This window comes from Paroedura picta, chromosome 1, assembly GCF_049243985.1.
Source record: "Paroedura picta isolate Pp20150507F chromosome 1, Ppicta_v3.0, whole genome shotgun sequence".
Classification (NCBI taxonomy): Eukaryota; Metazoa; Chordata; class Lepidosauria; order Squamata; family Gekkonidae; genus Paroedura; species Paroedura picta.
Window position 1 is genome coordinate 104,013,217 of NC_135369.1, and position 15,900 is coordinate 104,029,116.

At 44.6% G+C, this 15,900-nt stretch overlaps 1 protein-coding gene across 2 annotated transcripts in view; it reads right to left on the bottom strand.

Annotated features, from left to right (window-relative positions):
* Window positions 1-2,085: 2,085 nt before the first annotated feature.
* Window positions 2,086-15,900, bottom strand: part of AIG1 (androgen induced 1) — a 136,844-nt gene continuing 123,029 nt past the window's right edge. For both annotated transcript variants that reach the window (XM_077351054.1, XM_077351065.1), the window contains 2 exons: window positions 11,136-11,299; window positions 2,086-5,346 (listed from right to left, as the gene is read on the bottom strand). In XM_077351054.1, coding sequence (XP_077207169.1) covers window positions 5,309-5,346; window positions 11,136-11,299 — 202 coding nt within the window. In that variant the 3' untranslated portion in view covers window positions 2,086-5,308. The remainder of the gene's footprint in view (window positions 5,347-11,135; window positions 11,300-15,900) is intronic.

The window sequence follows — 15,900 nt, forward strand, 5'->3', positions numbered from 1 at the left end:
CCTGCAACCAATCTGCAACACTAGCGGGAAAGTTCTCTGTGTTACCATTGTTGCGGTTTCTGCAAATTCCCTCTCCCTGGCTCTCTCCTCTGATCTTCCGGCGAAGCGATCACAATTTTTTTTTCTCCGAGCGAGCGGAGATCAACGCACCGGCAAGCCTTCATTTACCCAGTGAGGCTTCCCCGGCTGCAGTCCCTCTGTTTAAAGTCACCAAGAACAAGCATCATAGAGGCCCGTTTGCTGGTTTATTTTCACTTTATTTTTCACACTGTTTTCGGCCGAAAATCGTGCCCGTGAGGGGGGGGGATTTTTTTTTCACTCGGGGGGAGCGTGGCAATGATGAAATGGCAGCTCAAACACCACCTGCTAGCTGGATGGGTCTCTCCGTTGCAATGAATCAACGCATATTCGTTGCAACGGGTGTGTGTGTTTTTTAAACCTTCCTTAAAGGGCAAGGGGCTGTTTGGGAGCATGCTAATGGCTGCCCATTGGCTGCTTGACGGCCAGGGGCGGGACACAGCTCAGCAATAGCACTTCCTTTCTAGCGATTTTTGCCGAGACCGGAACCCTGTGGGAAATGATAGAAACGCAACTGGATTCCACTACAAATGCATAACAACGAATTCCACTATTTAAAATGGCGATTTTTCGTTCAGCAAACAATTTGCTACATGGATCCCGATGCGGAATGGCCCCCAGAGTCCAAGCAGCAATCCGCCAGCTACATCCTCCATTTTAAAGTGTTAACTGGGGAACTGCATAAAGTAGATCCCCCAACCTAAAAAGCATGAGTGTAGAGCAACCAGCGGGCCACGCGCTAAAGAAATGTGTGGAGACGAAGAAGCGCTATCTCCGCCTCCAATATCCTGACCTCGCCTCCCTCTACCTTCTCCTGGGGACATTTTTTAAAAAGCAAACTGCCTAGAGCAATGAATAAGCATTAAATTGTGCAGGCAAAAAAAACTTTCCCCCAAGTCGTCACACAAAGCATGCCTCTCTAAAGTTCCCCTGCCCAAAATCAGGAACGAGATTTCCCCCCCGATATCAAGACTCAGGAGTCCATAATGGATGGCATTCAGAAAGTACTATGTATCTATGATTAGATGCATAGGCATTTCAACGGAGAAGGATTGAATTTTTAAAAAATGAGTGGGCATTGCGGGCCCTTTAAAAGGTTGAGAAAGGGGATTGGTTGCCTGCCTTGATTGACAGGCGGAAGAGAGTCGTGTGAAAAGCACGTTGCCCTCTCCCACCATTTCAAGCAGGCATGCAGAGTGTAAGGAGTGCAAAAACGCAGCAGATGGGAGCAAAACAGGAAGGTGGTGAGGAATGGCTGGAGGTGCGATTATTTTTAGTGCTATGCCATTATGCTGGCATAACACTATTTTTTTAGATTTGCAAAAATGCCCTCACTCTCCCTAAGCTGCACAGTGACCAATCCTTGACTAGTGATGTAGTCTGCTTTATATCCAACCACTACATTATCGCTCATCATGTCTTTGTCCCCAGAATGATACAAAGGATTCTTCCTTTCCCATTTTATTCTCACAATGCCATGCAATAGATGAGGCTGACTGACAATGAGTAATTCAATATCACCCAGTGAATTTCATGCTGAGTGGGTATTTTTTTTTAATCTACTCCCAATCCAACATTGTTTAACAACTGTACCACACTGCCTGTTTAGGGCCTAAAACAATGGTGGCCATTGAAGCTCACTTTTCACACTGCCGTCATGGTGTATCACCAGAAGCCCCAGATTACATAAGAGACATCCACACCACAGCTTCTATGCATGCCAATGCTGTTGTTCCTGGAAACCAAGCAACAGTGGTGTGAGGAGGAGCTGCACTTTGTGCTCTCTGCAGGAGACCGGAGGCTTCTGGCACTTCCAGAGCAGGAAGGAGTCGCAACACAACAGCAAAGCTATGAGACTGTGCTGTGTACATTGCTGTAACTATTCCCAGTGTAGTTGTTCTGACAGGAAGATTTTGAACTTTTGTGCCTGCTTTGGCATTCTTTTTATTTTAAATTAAAAAATGGTCATTTGTGAAGTCAGTGTAGCAAAGTACAGACAAAGGCCGGCAGCATCCAAAGTTTAATGAGTAAAAAAGGTCAGTAAGAAACCCAGGCTTAGACAGCAGTCATGCAAATCCCAACAGTGAAGAATGAGTTATGCAAGCCCTGCCACGTGAAAGCACTCCTATACCACTAACAAAACTCTGGGCTCCTATTTTTACCAACCTGAACTTCACATTGTTGACGGAGAAGACTTAATTTACATTACACAACTGAAATGTTTAAAAAATCTTACATTACATTTGGACCGTTGTCTATAAATATTTCCTGCTAAAGGTATGTGCCGCAATGGAAGCCTATTAACCTCTGTACCACATTTTGTACTGGCAGCTATTTAGAAAAGAAGGAGCCTTCCAGTTGCATGGATAGTATTTATTTATTTATTTGCTGCTGCTCAGAGCAGCTAAATGAGATAATCCTGCTACTCTCTCCATTGGAAACAGAAAAAAATCCGAATTTTTGTTTCCAAAACATCTTTCCAAGATTTTGTACAACCATCTGGCACACTATTCATTTTAAATGCTTTTCTTCTCTTAGCCTATATACCTTTTTTTCTTCTCCCATCATGGTCTCCACTATTCTGCTGTCCATGCCTGGAAGAAGTTTTCATTCTAGCACCTTTCCTGCTTGAAATTTCTCCTCAGTTCTTTAGCACAGTCCTCCCTCAACCATTTCTGAGCTGGTCTGAAACATGTTTCTGGCCCCAAAGACTGAACAGAGACATGCTTCAGGAAAGTAGCAGAGGATGCTGAGGCATGGCTTTCACAGTGTGCATGACTGTAATCCAAAAGTTACACCATAGTACTCTCTGAGACAAGTTATAAGGTCAGATGAAGCCCACGAAGCAGTTTCATTAGAGCCTGTGGAATCCCTACAACATTTTAATGAAGACATAAGAATTTTACTTGGGTGGATCTAACAGCACAGTTTTGTGAACACAAGGAGTGCAACTTCTGCAGCTTCTCCATTCCATGGCAGTCTGAAATCCTGCTTCAGGGTGCACCTTCTCTTTTGGGAGGCATTTTGCGTTGCCATAAAAGTTTAACTCTGCAGGCAGAAGTCCTTGTGGCCATGGAAATGGGCTGTTGGATCCACTCCACTGTTCTCTTCTATGGAAAAACTGCACAGTCAGTGTTATATAAACCTCTTTCAATGTAGAATGTATGCCAAGAATGTGCCCATATCCCACATGTTCCATAACTATGAATCCTTACTGCTACACTGTGCTAACTTTATTACAGAACCTGACCAGCATAGGTTGATGGGGTTATACATCATGCTTGTCTTCCATCCTTCTGTCAAAGCTAGCAGAGTCCCACAGGGCCTATAAAATGGAGCTCTTCTGAAAAGCTTTTGGTTGGGGCCAATGATCTGATAACTTCTATTGGGCTCCCCAGAACCCACATCAGAAATGCCAAGGGAAACATCTGGAATGAGCTGGTGTTATGGATCAGACAGCTGTTAATTATGGTTTAAATGTTTCAATGACTAGTATAATGTTGAAATTTTAACATGATTAATTTTTAGTATAAATAATTATATTTTAATTGTCTATTTAGCTATGAAGTACAGTGCCCTGAGTCATCTGGGTGGGTGGTATATAAATTAAATTATTATTATTATTAATAATAATAGGCCAGCACAGCTGATTTCAAGTTTATTATTCCTGGTGGTCTTATCAAAATGGTTTCAAGTTGTAAGAAATATTATCCCACTGGAATGTGACATCCCTATTTTGCATTTTGCCTTAAGTATGTAAATATAAATTAATATATAGTTCTAAGTCTGAGTATACGTTGGCCTTTCTGGTAGATGGATGTGCCCCACACTCAGTTTCTGTGTGTCTGGTTGGAGAGAGTTATCTCAGAAACAACAGACTTGGCCATTTGTGTTCTGTGATATGCAAAGCATCCTACAGCACACCTCTTTGACTGCATGTGGCTTCTTTGGAATCCTTGCCACAGGTATTCCTGCTCCAGATGACTGGATACATTCCTTTATCTGGACAGGCTATAATGCACCTGATGTTCCTCTTGCCAACCCTCATGACTCATTTGTCAATCTCCTCCCCTTATCCATTTATCAAAGATTGTTAGCCTAATGACAAATAAGCAACTACTCCAGCCCTCTTCCTTGATGTAGGACAGGCTTTCTCAACCAGGTTTTGTGAAATCCTGGGGTTTCTTGACAGCCCTGGAAGGGTTTCCTAAATAGGAGGAAGTTAATTCATTTTTAAAATTTGTTAAACATTTATCAGGTGATATGACCATATATGGTCATGTAACACGCCCCCCCCCCACTGATGGGCCTGAATGGGGTGTGAAGAGGAGGGGCCCTGACTGGGCATGTACATAGCTATGCTTCCCAACCATATTCTGCATATACTTCTGGCGTTTCTTGAAGTCTGAAGAATGTTTCAGGGGTTTCTCAACAGTAAAAAAGTAGGAAATGGTAGGATGAGAAAAGAGCTGTCTTTTCTTTTGAGTTCGAACACATATAAAAGCCTGAGCAGGAGACATGTAGGGATATTTTATACTTTATTGAAGTGGTTTTGAATTTTAAGAAACAGTATGTATATAGGTTTCAGCTCTAATTATAGTTGGCTCTGATGATTAGCACCACCTATTTAAAGAGCTTGTTACATTACATCTGCTTCTTGAACAAATCAAAACACAATTTGCGAGGGGAAGAGGAATATAAACAGTTTGCCTTGCCATTCTGAGCCCCACAGGTATACTCCATCTCCCACAAGCAGCCTCACCCTTCAACTCCTAGTGCCCTTCTGCTTTATTTCCCCAATGCTGCCAGTAACTTCATGACTGTAATGGCACAGAATTCTTTGATTTGCTTATGGGGGCTAATCCAGCATTTTAGACAATTAGAAATGTAGATGATTTCCCCATTGATTTCAGTCTTAGCCCATCTAAACTTATCTGTACATCAGAGAGAACAGAACCCTTCAGTCTTCTTTCTGATAGGAAGAGACTTAACGCTGATATGCATAATGGCATGTGTTGAGGACTTTGTGGTGATATCCATCATCTGTATTCTCATGGGCAGATACAGTTATCGGAAGGAGGAATGTGTCACTAAATCAATACCCCTTTTTAGAAAATTAAAGTATCCTGGATGCAGTGTTCATGGAATTTGCCTCCTCCAGCAGCACTTCTTGACATTGAGGTGTCTTCCAGGCAGCAGCGAGTTCCCTTTGCTTTCTCCCATCCTATGTTTAGTCCAATTTAGTTTTTTCTTTTCCTTCTTCCATACCTGCGTACAAACAGATAAAAAAAACCCTTTTGAAACACTAGAGTGCAGAAAAAAGTACAGCATCCCCACATACCTTGGGAAGATATTGTGCTTCTTTTTGTTCTTACCTTTCCCCCTTCAAAGTAAGATGAAGCCCCTTTGCCTCACTTCTGAAACTGCTGTGAGAGGGGCTTTGAGTATAATTATCAATGGAATCACAACTATTTTTGAATCAGCTGAATAAACTGTATTAATAGTTACAGTGCCTATATCTGAAGAGGCAGTAACTTTTACTTATCCTGATCCTATCAATGTTTACTCAGAAGTAAACTCCATGGATTTCCACGGGATTGACTTTCTAATAAATGAACATAGATCAAAAATGTAGTCAGGATGTAAAAGTTAGCATCTCATTTAAAATGTACCAGCTAGATTGTACTGTTCCTGGCTGTTGCCTGAATAACTTCTTTCAGTGTTCCTTGTCACATTGCCTTCATTACATAATGATATTAAAAATATTCTGAGGTCCTGCATCTCTTGCTCCTTTTTCACTACTGGAATTTTTTTCACCTCCACTTCTCATTTACTTTGACAGCACCTTGGATTGGGCTCTGAGGTGGATTAGGAGACAGTGTCATGTTATTAGGGTCACATGCTCCTGACAGCTGTCTTGACCAGCAATCTAGCCACAGCATTGTGCATGAGCTACAGCTTCTAAATATTCTTTAAGGGCACCCCAAGTAGGGTGCATTGCAGTAGTCCAATCTAGATATAACTAAGGCATGGATCACTGTGGATAGATCTGACTGACCCATGGATAGATGCAGTTCATGTACCAGCCAAAGCACTCTGAACCACTGCAGCCAGCTGATTTTCTAAAGTGAATGCTATGTGAAACAATACTCCTAAGATATGAACCTTGCTTTTCAAGGGGAGTGTAACACAATTCAAGACACAGGAAACCTCAAGTCCGTGACTTGTATTTTGGATAACCTAGGCTGATTCTGCGCTTGCTTTTTTCCCCCATTTGCATTGCCATTCTGAGCCCCACAGTTGTATTCCGTCTCCCACAAGCAACTTCACCCTTCAAATCGTATCGCCCTTCTGCTTTATGTCCCCAATGGTGCCAGTAACTTCATAACTGTAATGGTACAGTCAATTCAGCATCCTGCTGAATTCAGATTGATTTGAACTTGTGTCTTTCTCCTTCCTCCCCTCCCCCCCGAATTGAAAGCCTTTTGCCCTTGATTGGGGAAGCTCAGAGGGGCCCCATGCAGCCTCGACCCTAGAGGACCTCTGTCTTATCAAGATCAAGTTTCAGTTTGTTCATCATCATCAAGCCCATTACTGACTCCAAGCACCAAGTTTAGGACATCAAGAGTATCCTTGGAATTAGGTGGAAAGAGGGGCTTGTGGTATCTACACTCCTCCTTTTTCTCTATAAAAACCCTGCAAACCCTGTTTAACTAGAGGAAATGGTGGGTCTAACAATATAATGTATGTATCACATAAAATGCTGCTCCCACTTATTTGAGAACTAGGGACAAAGTCCATTTTTAAAAAATGGGCATGTGGAGGGTTGGGGAGAAGGCAGCAGGGGCGGGCGCAGCGCAGGAAGGGTGAGGACATCTTCTCCTGGGCCCGGGAAGAATTTGCCCTCCCCCCCAGACTTGCAAAAACGCTCCCCAGGCCCCAGGGAGGATGCGAGCCTCCAGGGCCCTTCCGTGGGCCCTGGGGAGCGTTTTTCTGGGCGGCTGGAATGGCAAAAAGGTTCCCCAGGCACCGGGGAGGGCATGGGGGGGGCTCGACGAGGCAGCCAGTGGGCTCCCTGGGTTCTGGGGAGCCGTTGTGGGGTTGAGGGCGTGGGCCAGCGGGCCTACCTTTGCTCTCGGCGGCCTCCGTGAAGCGAAGGTTCGCTCTCGTGGGGGGTGGGGCGGGTTGGGAGGTGCTTTGCACCTCCCAATTGGTTGTTGGCTGGGCAAACAGCCAATCAGCAGCCGTGCTGCGCGCGGCTGCTGATTGGCCGTTTTGGGGCTGAACTGACAAGCGGAGGGCACAATCGGGAGGTGCTTTGCACCTCCCGATTGGGCCCTCCGCTTGTCAGTCCAGGGGAAGGGGCCTATCGGCACCCTTCCTCATCCCGGACAGGGCCCGCCCTCAGGGCCCTTACTGTTTTATTTCTTCCACACCACGAGGAGCGGTTAACGATTATGATCTGGCTCCAGTCACATAGAATTGTCACAAACAGCATATTCAAAATAGCAGATGTGATTAAGGGATCCATGTCCAAAGACTGGTGAATATTTTGCAGACAGCACACAATGTAAACGGTGGCATGAAAAGTCACCCTAGGAACCATATAGACAAAATATGGTGATATTGAGGGTGGCTGGTTGTAAAACTACTCCCAGTATTTCCAGACAGTCATTTTTACCTCATACATAACAAAAAACAGTGAGTGCCAAGTGGCATTTTGATTTTCTGCCCCATTCATTTTGAGCAATCTAGGTAGTAAGAGCAATTAGGGGTTAGGCACAGAGGGGGAGGGCTAGATGGACATATGAGAAATGTGTCTGGATCTCCCATTTTCCCTGAGATCTAGTCATGCTACTTGCTACAGTGTAGTCATGCCACTGCACTGCTAAGGAGAAACACGGTTCCACTATGAGGATTGTCCCCATGCATGTGCCATGGCCACAGAGCAACTAGGCCTTGCCTGTTGTGTTTTGCTGGCTGTGGAATTATGCAGCTCTTTCAGATGTTCCAGGGCAAAATTATATTATTGGGGTCTGGCAAAAAGTTCTGTTCTTTTGCCTGTTTAGCTTATTCCGAGTAAATCTCCCAGCCAAACACCTCAAATCTTTTATGTGACTGTTAGTTTTGGAGGTTTCCAGAGATGTTGACTATCCTGAAGAAAGACTCTCAATCTTTCTTTTCAACACGGGTGGGTAGGGTTGGGAAGGAAACTTTTGGAAACAGTTCTAAAAGGAATCTGACCGTAAATCTAACAACTCTTTAATGGAAAATTTGCTCAGTTCTTACCAAGGGCCCCTTTGGGTGGGGGAGTGCTAATTAGGGTTTGGATGAGTGCTGCGGGGCAAATGCATCTAGTAGTGGCATTTTTACTGACAGACATAATAAGGAAACAATTGAGTCTGAACGTTACCAGTATCTAAATACAATGGGTTGGGTGTTACTAACAAACCAAAAATAATTGGATAGCCAGTCAAAGGTTTAAGAAAACAATGGCTTGGCTCCAGGAGAGCCTATTGGCTTCAGATCCTGTGCTCCTGCCAGCCGCTGGTCTTTTGTGTCCTGTGCTGCTGCAGGAAACATTTTGAGCGGTTTTGAAATGAGGCTATCTTATTTGTCTTTATGAAAATGTCTCTGACTTTCTTGAGAAGTATTTTACTGCCAATGGATCTAATACTCTGGAAGAAATCCCAGTATCTTTGGCTGTGGCATCAAGAATGGGAAGATTTTGCTTTGCCTACCATGTTTGTGGTTTAGCTTGGAAAAACAAACTGCAAATTATTTTGTCAGTGGTTGGATTTTATTTAGTGCATATCTTGAAAGGGGGGGGGGGTCCTTTGGAGCAGTGGTCCCCAACCTTTCCTAGGCTGGGGACCGGCAGGGCATCGGGCCGCGCCCCCGCGGACCGCGCCCGTGCGGGCCACGCCCGCGGATCGGGCCGCGCCCGCGGGCCGCGCCCACGGATCGGGCCGCGCCCGCGGGCCGCGCCCACGCCGCGCCCGCGGATCGGGCCGCACCCGAGCCGCGCCCGCGAGCCGCGCCCGGGCCGCGCCCACGGGTCGGGCCACGCCTGCGGATCGGGCCGAGCGGGCGTGGCCCGCACAGGCGCGGCCCGGCCCTGATTCCCTCTCCCCGCCTCCCTCAGTAAGAAGCTTCCCGGGCCGCAAGCTTGCGGCCTGGGAAGTTTTTTACTGCGGGGGCGGGGCGGGGAGAGGGAGCCGCGGCCCGGTGCCATGTCCTTTGCGGCCCGGCAACGGGCCGCGGCCCGCAGGTTGGGGACCACTGCTTTGGAGTGTGGAAGAACCATGCAAATCTCTTGGTTTTTTCCAATTCATGCTTTAGAAGATGGCATGTGCTAATTGTATAATTTTATCATATGTGGTGTACATTCTAAACCTTTATAACAACACCTGATATACATAATTTACAAACCTACAAGCCTTGGCCCACAAGAATATTAATCAATATTTTCAAAATGCTTTAAAAACAAATATAAAAAACAGCCACTGATCGATTAGTCCATATCATCTCTCTGTATATCATCTACATAGAAAAAGCAATGAGTATTTCATGCTTTAGTTTCATTTCTTCAGTCCCAGAGACATCCACTGATAGGGTAGCCCAGCCCCCTTTAATTATAAGCCTTACTCTCACAGAATTATTTCGGCTGAGGCTCACACACTGTTCCAATTACACGCTACCACTATTGATTTATATAATAATGCACACCTCAGGTGTGTGTGTGTGTGTTTCTTTCCCTTAGACAAGCAACCCACAAGGATAATCAAAACAAGAAACTTTTATTTATGGCATGAACTAAAAACCCCACTGAAAGTAAGGTATAAGTAACATTTCACATCCAATGAACTTTTGAACTGAGATCCTATTTGTACAGCCTTTAATTACAAATTTACTATTTTTAGTCTGCTCTAAGCAGCTCTTCTTGCACAGTTCTACTCTGTCAGACCTCTTCGCCCCCCATCAGCTTCTACATTGTCAACTCCTCTGCTATTAACTTCTAAATGTTGTTTTCAATGGCTGTTTCCCAAGTGTCCTTCACCCAACATTTCCTCAGCTCTTATTGCTTGCTCTTGGAGAGAGGCAGAACTTAGCCTGTCCATCACATGGTATTCCTCTGAGATTGTCATAGATTGAGGCTTTTCATGGGCTCTACTGGTAACAATGCTTACACACTAAATTTACCTTTTTTCCCCTTTTCCCGAGGACATCTGCTATTATGTTTTCATGCCCATTTATAATTATTATTTAAATTTGTAGCCTGCATTCCTCCAAAGACTCAAGGCGGGTTACATAAAAATGTAAATTCCAAAAAACCCCTCATAAAACCCTCTACCCCTTTTAACTCCCAAGGAACCAAGATGGCCAAGTCCTACCTACTTCCCACAGTCATCTAACAAGGGGTGCACTTAAGATTGTATAGTGCAACCTGAGGGGGGGCATTGCTCTTGTTGGCCTGCCCTCAACCATAGATCTGGCAGAAGAGATCCATTTTGCAGGCCCTGCAGAACTCTGTTAGCTCCGTCAGGGCCCTCAGCTCTCCTGGGAGGTCATTTTACCAAGTTGGGGCCCGAACCGAGAAGATCCTGGCCCAGGTCAAGGCCAGGCATATCTTACATGCACTGTCAAAGTTGAAAGACCTGGAGAAACAGATTCCAATGCATTAATTTGCTATTGTTACCTGGAGTATGGTCCAACCTGCAAAAGGCGTTTTTCTTTCCCTTCAGTTTAGTTAAAGCCCATACAATGGCAAGGCACCCTGCCCTACCTAAATTGTGTATGTTTCTTTCCCTTAGACAAGCAGCCCACAGGGATAATAAAAAACAAGATTTTTTATTTACAATATGAATAAAACACTGAGGAAAGTAAGATACTGTACAAGTAATAATAAGTAATAATGTTTCACTTCAACTGAAGTCCCATTCCCAAAAGGATTTAAACACCTCGTCACATGAATAGTAGAATCGCTCTTTTAGATCTTTGTAATACCAATAGCAATCCTTTACCTGCACATCATTGTTTCTCAAAACAATACTCACATTTTTGTGTATCCCAAATGCAGTTGTTTAGTACCTCACCCAGCAAGTAGAAGACGTTAATTATTGCAGTTACAGTTGCAAAGAAGATAATTTTAGCTCCTGAGCCAAGGTAGTCCAGGAGGGGATACACCCAAACTCCTGTTACATGATATATCCAACAGACCCTATTATGCATTGAAAACAAAAACAGAAAATGTTGGCATTGTCAGCTTAACTGAGTAACTCTAATATTCCCAAGTCAGGGAACAGATACCATGGACCACGAAAAGACAAATAAGTGGGTTTTTGAACAAATCAAACCTGAATTCTCTGCAGAAACTAGAATGACGATATTGAGGTTAAAGGTAAAAATATCCCCTGTGCAAGCACCGAGTCATGTCTGACCGTTGGGGTGACGCCCTCTAGCATTTTCTTGGCAGACTCAATACAGGGTAGTTTGCCATTCCCTTCCCCAGTCATTACTGTTTTACTCCCCCAGCAAGCTGGGTACTCATTTTACCGATACAGTTTAACAGGGAAATAACCTCCTCTCCCTGCAGTGGTCAGGAGCAGACTGGCAGCCATTTCTCCTGATAGCCACTGGCTGGGCTGACTGGATGGAACTCTGGTCTGTCCTGGTGAGGGGCCAATTGGAAAGCGCTTTGCGCCTTCTGATTGGCCCCGCTTGTCAGTCCGGGGCCAAGGGGCCAATTGTTGCCCCCCCCATTCCAGACTGAACCCACCCCAACACCCCTTACTGTTTTATTAAGAGGGAACAGATAGGTTTTTGCATACATTCAAACCATTTCCCTCAAACCTTACATACTGGTTATAGGGGTATGCAAAATGAACACCAAAACATTGGTATTTTTCAGGTTCGGATATATTGAACCTGAACAATACTGGTATTCCCTGATATTTCTGAATATCAGTACTAGTATGATATTCAGATATGACAAGTGTTGAGGAATGCTGCATTTTCTGGCTTCATGAGTTTTAAATGCCTGGGAGTCAGAGTTCACTTCAAGCAACTTGGAGTGAAGTTTGAGTTCGAGGTATTTGAAGGGACTGAGATTTCTCTAAATGCCTCAGAATCTGAGTCTCAGAATTCATTAATTCTGAATTTAGTAGCCCTTAAGAGCTACTAAAACCTGCATTAGGCATGCAGGTGCCCTCCAGTCCCCTCACAATCCATGATCATCTTGGCAGTGGCTAGTGGGGCTTACGCCACTGGGCAGGACAATCTGACATTCGGTAGATCCACAGAACACAAAACAATTCCCCAAGAATTTTCCCAAGAAGTTTGCTGGAGCTGCTCACCTGATGGGGTAGGAGGACAGGAAAGAGGAAGGGAGAGTTGCTTACTTGTAACAGTGCCTGTGGTTGTCCTGGATGGGCAGAGCAGATACAGAAATACTGAGGAAGGAACATGAGTAGCAACTTGGGCAGGAGTAGGTGCTGTGGCCCTGAGAATGCAGAAGAGGCTGCATCTACAGGACGCTTCTTACAGCAGTCCTGTGGAGGGAGAGAGCGCCAACATGGTATTAGCGGCTCCAGTACCCAGGGACACTTGGGAGCTGGCACTGTGACCCAGGGCATGACTCCCATGCAAGACATGAGAGTGGCAAGGAGGGAAAACAGGAGGGAACGCCAGCCTGCCCACACAGTTCAGGAGTGGTTGACTCATCTCTAGGATGGCCAAAATTTCCTTTCTGCTCCCCTTCCTTTAGGGGGGGGTCTTCCCTCACCACCGCTTTTAGTAGCTTTTAAGGGCATAAATGATACACCCAATTGAATGCAGAATTCCAGAGAAAAGCTAGAAGAGATAAGAATGCCTTCTTAAATGAACAATGTAAACAAATAGAAGAAAACAATAGAATGGAGAGGACCAGAGATCTTTTCAAGAAAATTGGAGATATGAAGAGAACATTTGAAGAGATATGAAGAGAACTTGTGGATTGTAAACTAAACATGAGCAGGCAGTGTGATGCAGCGGTAAAAAAGGCAAATGCCATTTTGGGCTGTATCAACAGAGGCATCACATCAAAATCACAAGATGTCATAGTCCCATTGTATACGGCACTGGTCAGACCACACCTGGAGTACTGTGTGCAGTTCTGGAGGCCTCACTTCAAGAAGGACATCGATAAAATTGAAAGGGTACAGAGGAGAGCGACGAAGATGATCTGGGGCCAAGGGACCAAGCCCTATGAAGATAGGTTGAGGGACTTGGGAATGTTCAGCCTGGAGAAAAGGAGGTTGAGAGGGGACATGATAGCCCTCTTTAAGTATTTGAAAGGTTGTCACTTGGAGGAGGGCAGGATGCTGTTTCTGCTGGCTGCAGAGGAAAGGACACGCAGTAATGGGTTTAAACTTCAAGTACAACGATATAGGCTAGATATCAGGAAAAAGTTTTTCACAGTCAGAGTAGTTCAGCAGTGGAATAGGCTGCCTAAGGAGGTGGTGAGCGCCCCCTCACTGGCAGTCTTCAAGCAAAGGTTGGATACACACTTTTCTTGGATGCTTTAGGATGCTTAGGGCTAATCCTGCGTTGAGCAGGGGGTTGGACTAGATGGCCTGTATGGCCCCTTCCAACTCTATGATTCTATGATTCTATGATTCTATGATTCATTTCATGCAAAGATGGGTATGATAAGGGACCAAAATGGTAGGGACCTCACAGAAGCAGAAGAGATTAAAAAGGTGGCAAAATTATAAAGAAGAACTATACAAGAGCGAGCTTAACATCCCTGGTAACCACAAAAGGGTAGTTACTGACCTGGAGCCAGACATCCTGGAATGTGAAGTCAAATGGGCCTTAGGAAGTCTGAGCAACAATAAAACTAGTGGTGGTGACAGCATTCCAGTTGAACTATTCAAAATCTTAAAAGACGATGCAGTAAAAGTGCTACACTCAATATGCCAGCAAATTTGGAAAACTCAACAATGGCCACAGGATTGGAAAAGGTCAGTTTACATTCCAATCCCAAAGAAGGGCAATGCCAAAGAATGTTCAAACAACCGCACCATTGCACTCATTTCTCATGCTAGCAAAGTTATGCTCAAAATTTTACAAACTAGGCTACAGCAATATGTGGACCGAGAACTTCCAGAAGTACAGGCAGGATTTCGAAGAGGCAGAGGAACTAGAGATCAAATTGCCAACATATGCTGGATCATGGAGAAAGCTAGGGAGTTCCAGAAGAACATTTACTTCTGCTTCATTGACTATGCTAAAGCCTTTGATTGTGTGGAGCACAACAAATTGTGGCAAGTTCTTAAAGAGATGGGAATACCAGAGCATCTTATTTGTCTCTTGAGAAACTTATATGCAGGTCAAGAAGCAACAGTGAGAACTGAACATGGAATCATTGATTGGTTCAAAATTGAGAAAGGAGTTCAGCAAGGCTGTATAATATCGCCTTGCCTATTTAACTTGTATGCGGAGCATATCATGAGAAAGGCGGGATTAGAGGAGTCACAAATTGGGATCAAGATTGCAGGGAGAAATATCAACAACCTCAGATATGCAGATGATACCACTCTAATGGCAGAAAGTGAAGAGGAACTAAAGAGCCTGTTGATGCGGGTGAAGGAAGAGAGTGTAAAAGTTGGCTTGAAACTCAACATCAAGAAAACTACGATCATGGCATCCGGCCCTCTCAATTCCTGGCAAATAGATGGGGAAGAAATGGAGATAGTGACAGATTTTATTTTCCTGGGCTCCAAGATCACTGCAGATGGGGACTGCAGCAAAGAAATTAAAAGACGCTTGCTCCTGGGGAGGAAAGCTATGGCAAATCTAGACAGCATCCTAAAAAGCAGAGACATCACCCTGCCAACAAAAGTGTGTTTAGTCAAGGCTATGGTATTCCCAACTTTCCCACTGGCTGCGAAAGTTGGACCATAAGGAAGGCCGAGCGTCAAAGAATTGAGGCTTTTGAACTCTGGTGCTGGAGAAGACTCTTGCGAGTCCCTTGGACTGCAATGCGAACAAACTGGTCAGTCCTAGAGGAGATCAGCCCTGCCTGCTCCTTAGAAGGCCAGATCCTGAAGATGAAACTCAAATACTTTGGCCACCTCATGAGAAGGAAGGACTCCCTGGAGAAGAGCCTAATGCTGGGAGCAATTGAGGGCAAAAGAAGAAGGGGACGACAGAGAATGAGGTGGCTGGATGGAGTCACTGAAGCAGTAGGTGCAAACTTAAATGGACTCCGGGGAATGGTAGAGGACAGGAAGGCCTGGAGGATCATTGTCCATGGGGTCACGATGGGTTGGACATGATTTCGTACCTAACAACAACAACAAAGGGCATCAAGCAGAATGAACTCTCAGACTCTGATTCCAAGGTATTTAAATGGATATTGGTCCCTTTAAATTCCTGAACTCCGCCTATCTGGTATTGGGGGCGGGGGTTGGCTTATAGTAGCTGAATGTACACTTCTAATAGGTAGAGAGAGGGTGGGTGGAGTTAGTTGCCAGGAAGGACCAGTTAGAGACAAGATGCATATTTTGGGGAACTATTGTAGAATTGTTGTAGGGTGTATTGTATGAGGTTTTTACAAAATTGATTGTTTTATTATATGTTTTATTGTGAACTGCTGCAAGCCAGCTTGCAGTGGTATAAAAATCCAATAAACAAACAAACAAATAAATAGATAAATAACTGGGCAATATGTATAGCTGAGACTGGGTTAAGCAGTTGATAAATCCTGTGGATGGCAGCAATTAACATACAAATACACTTTGAGAAAGAGTTCAGCATCTACTCATGATAAGCCAGACT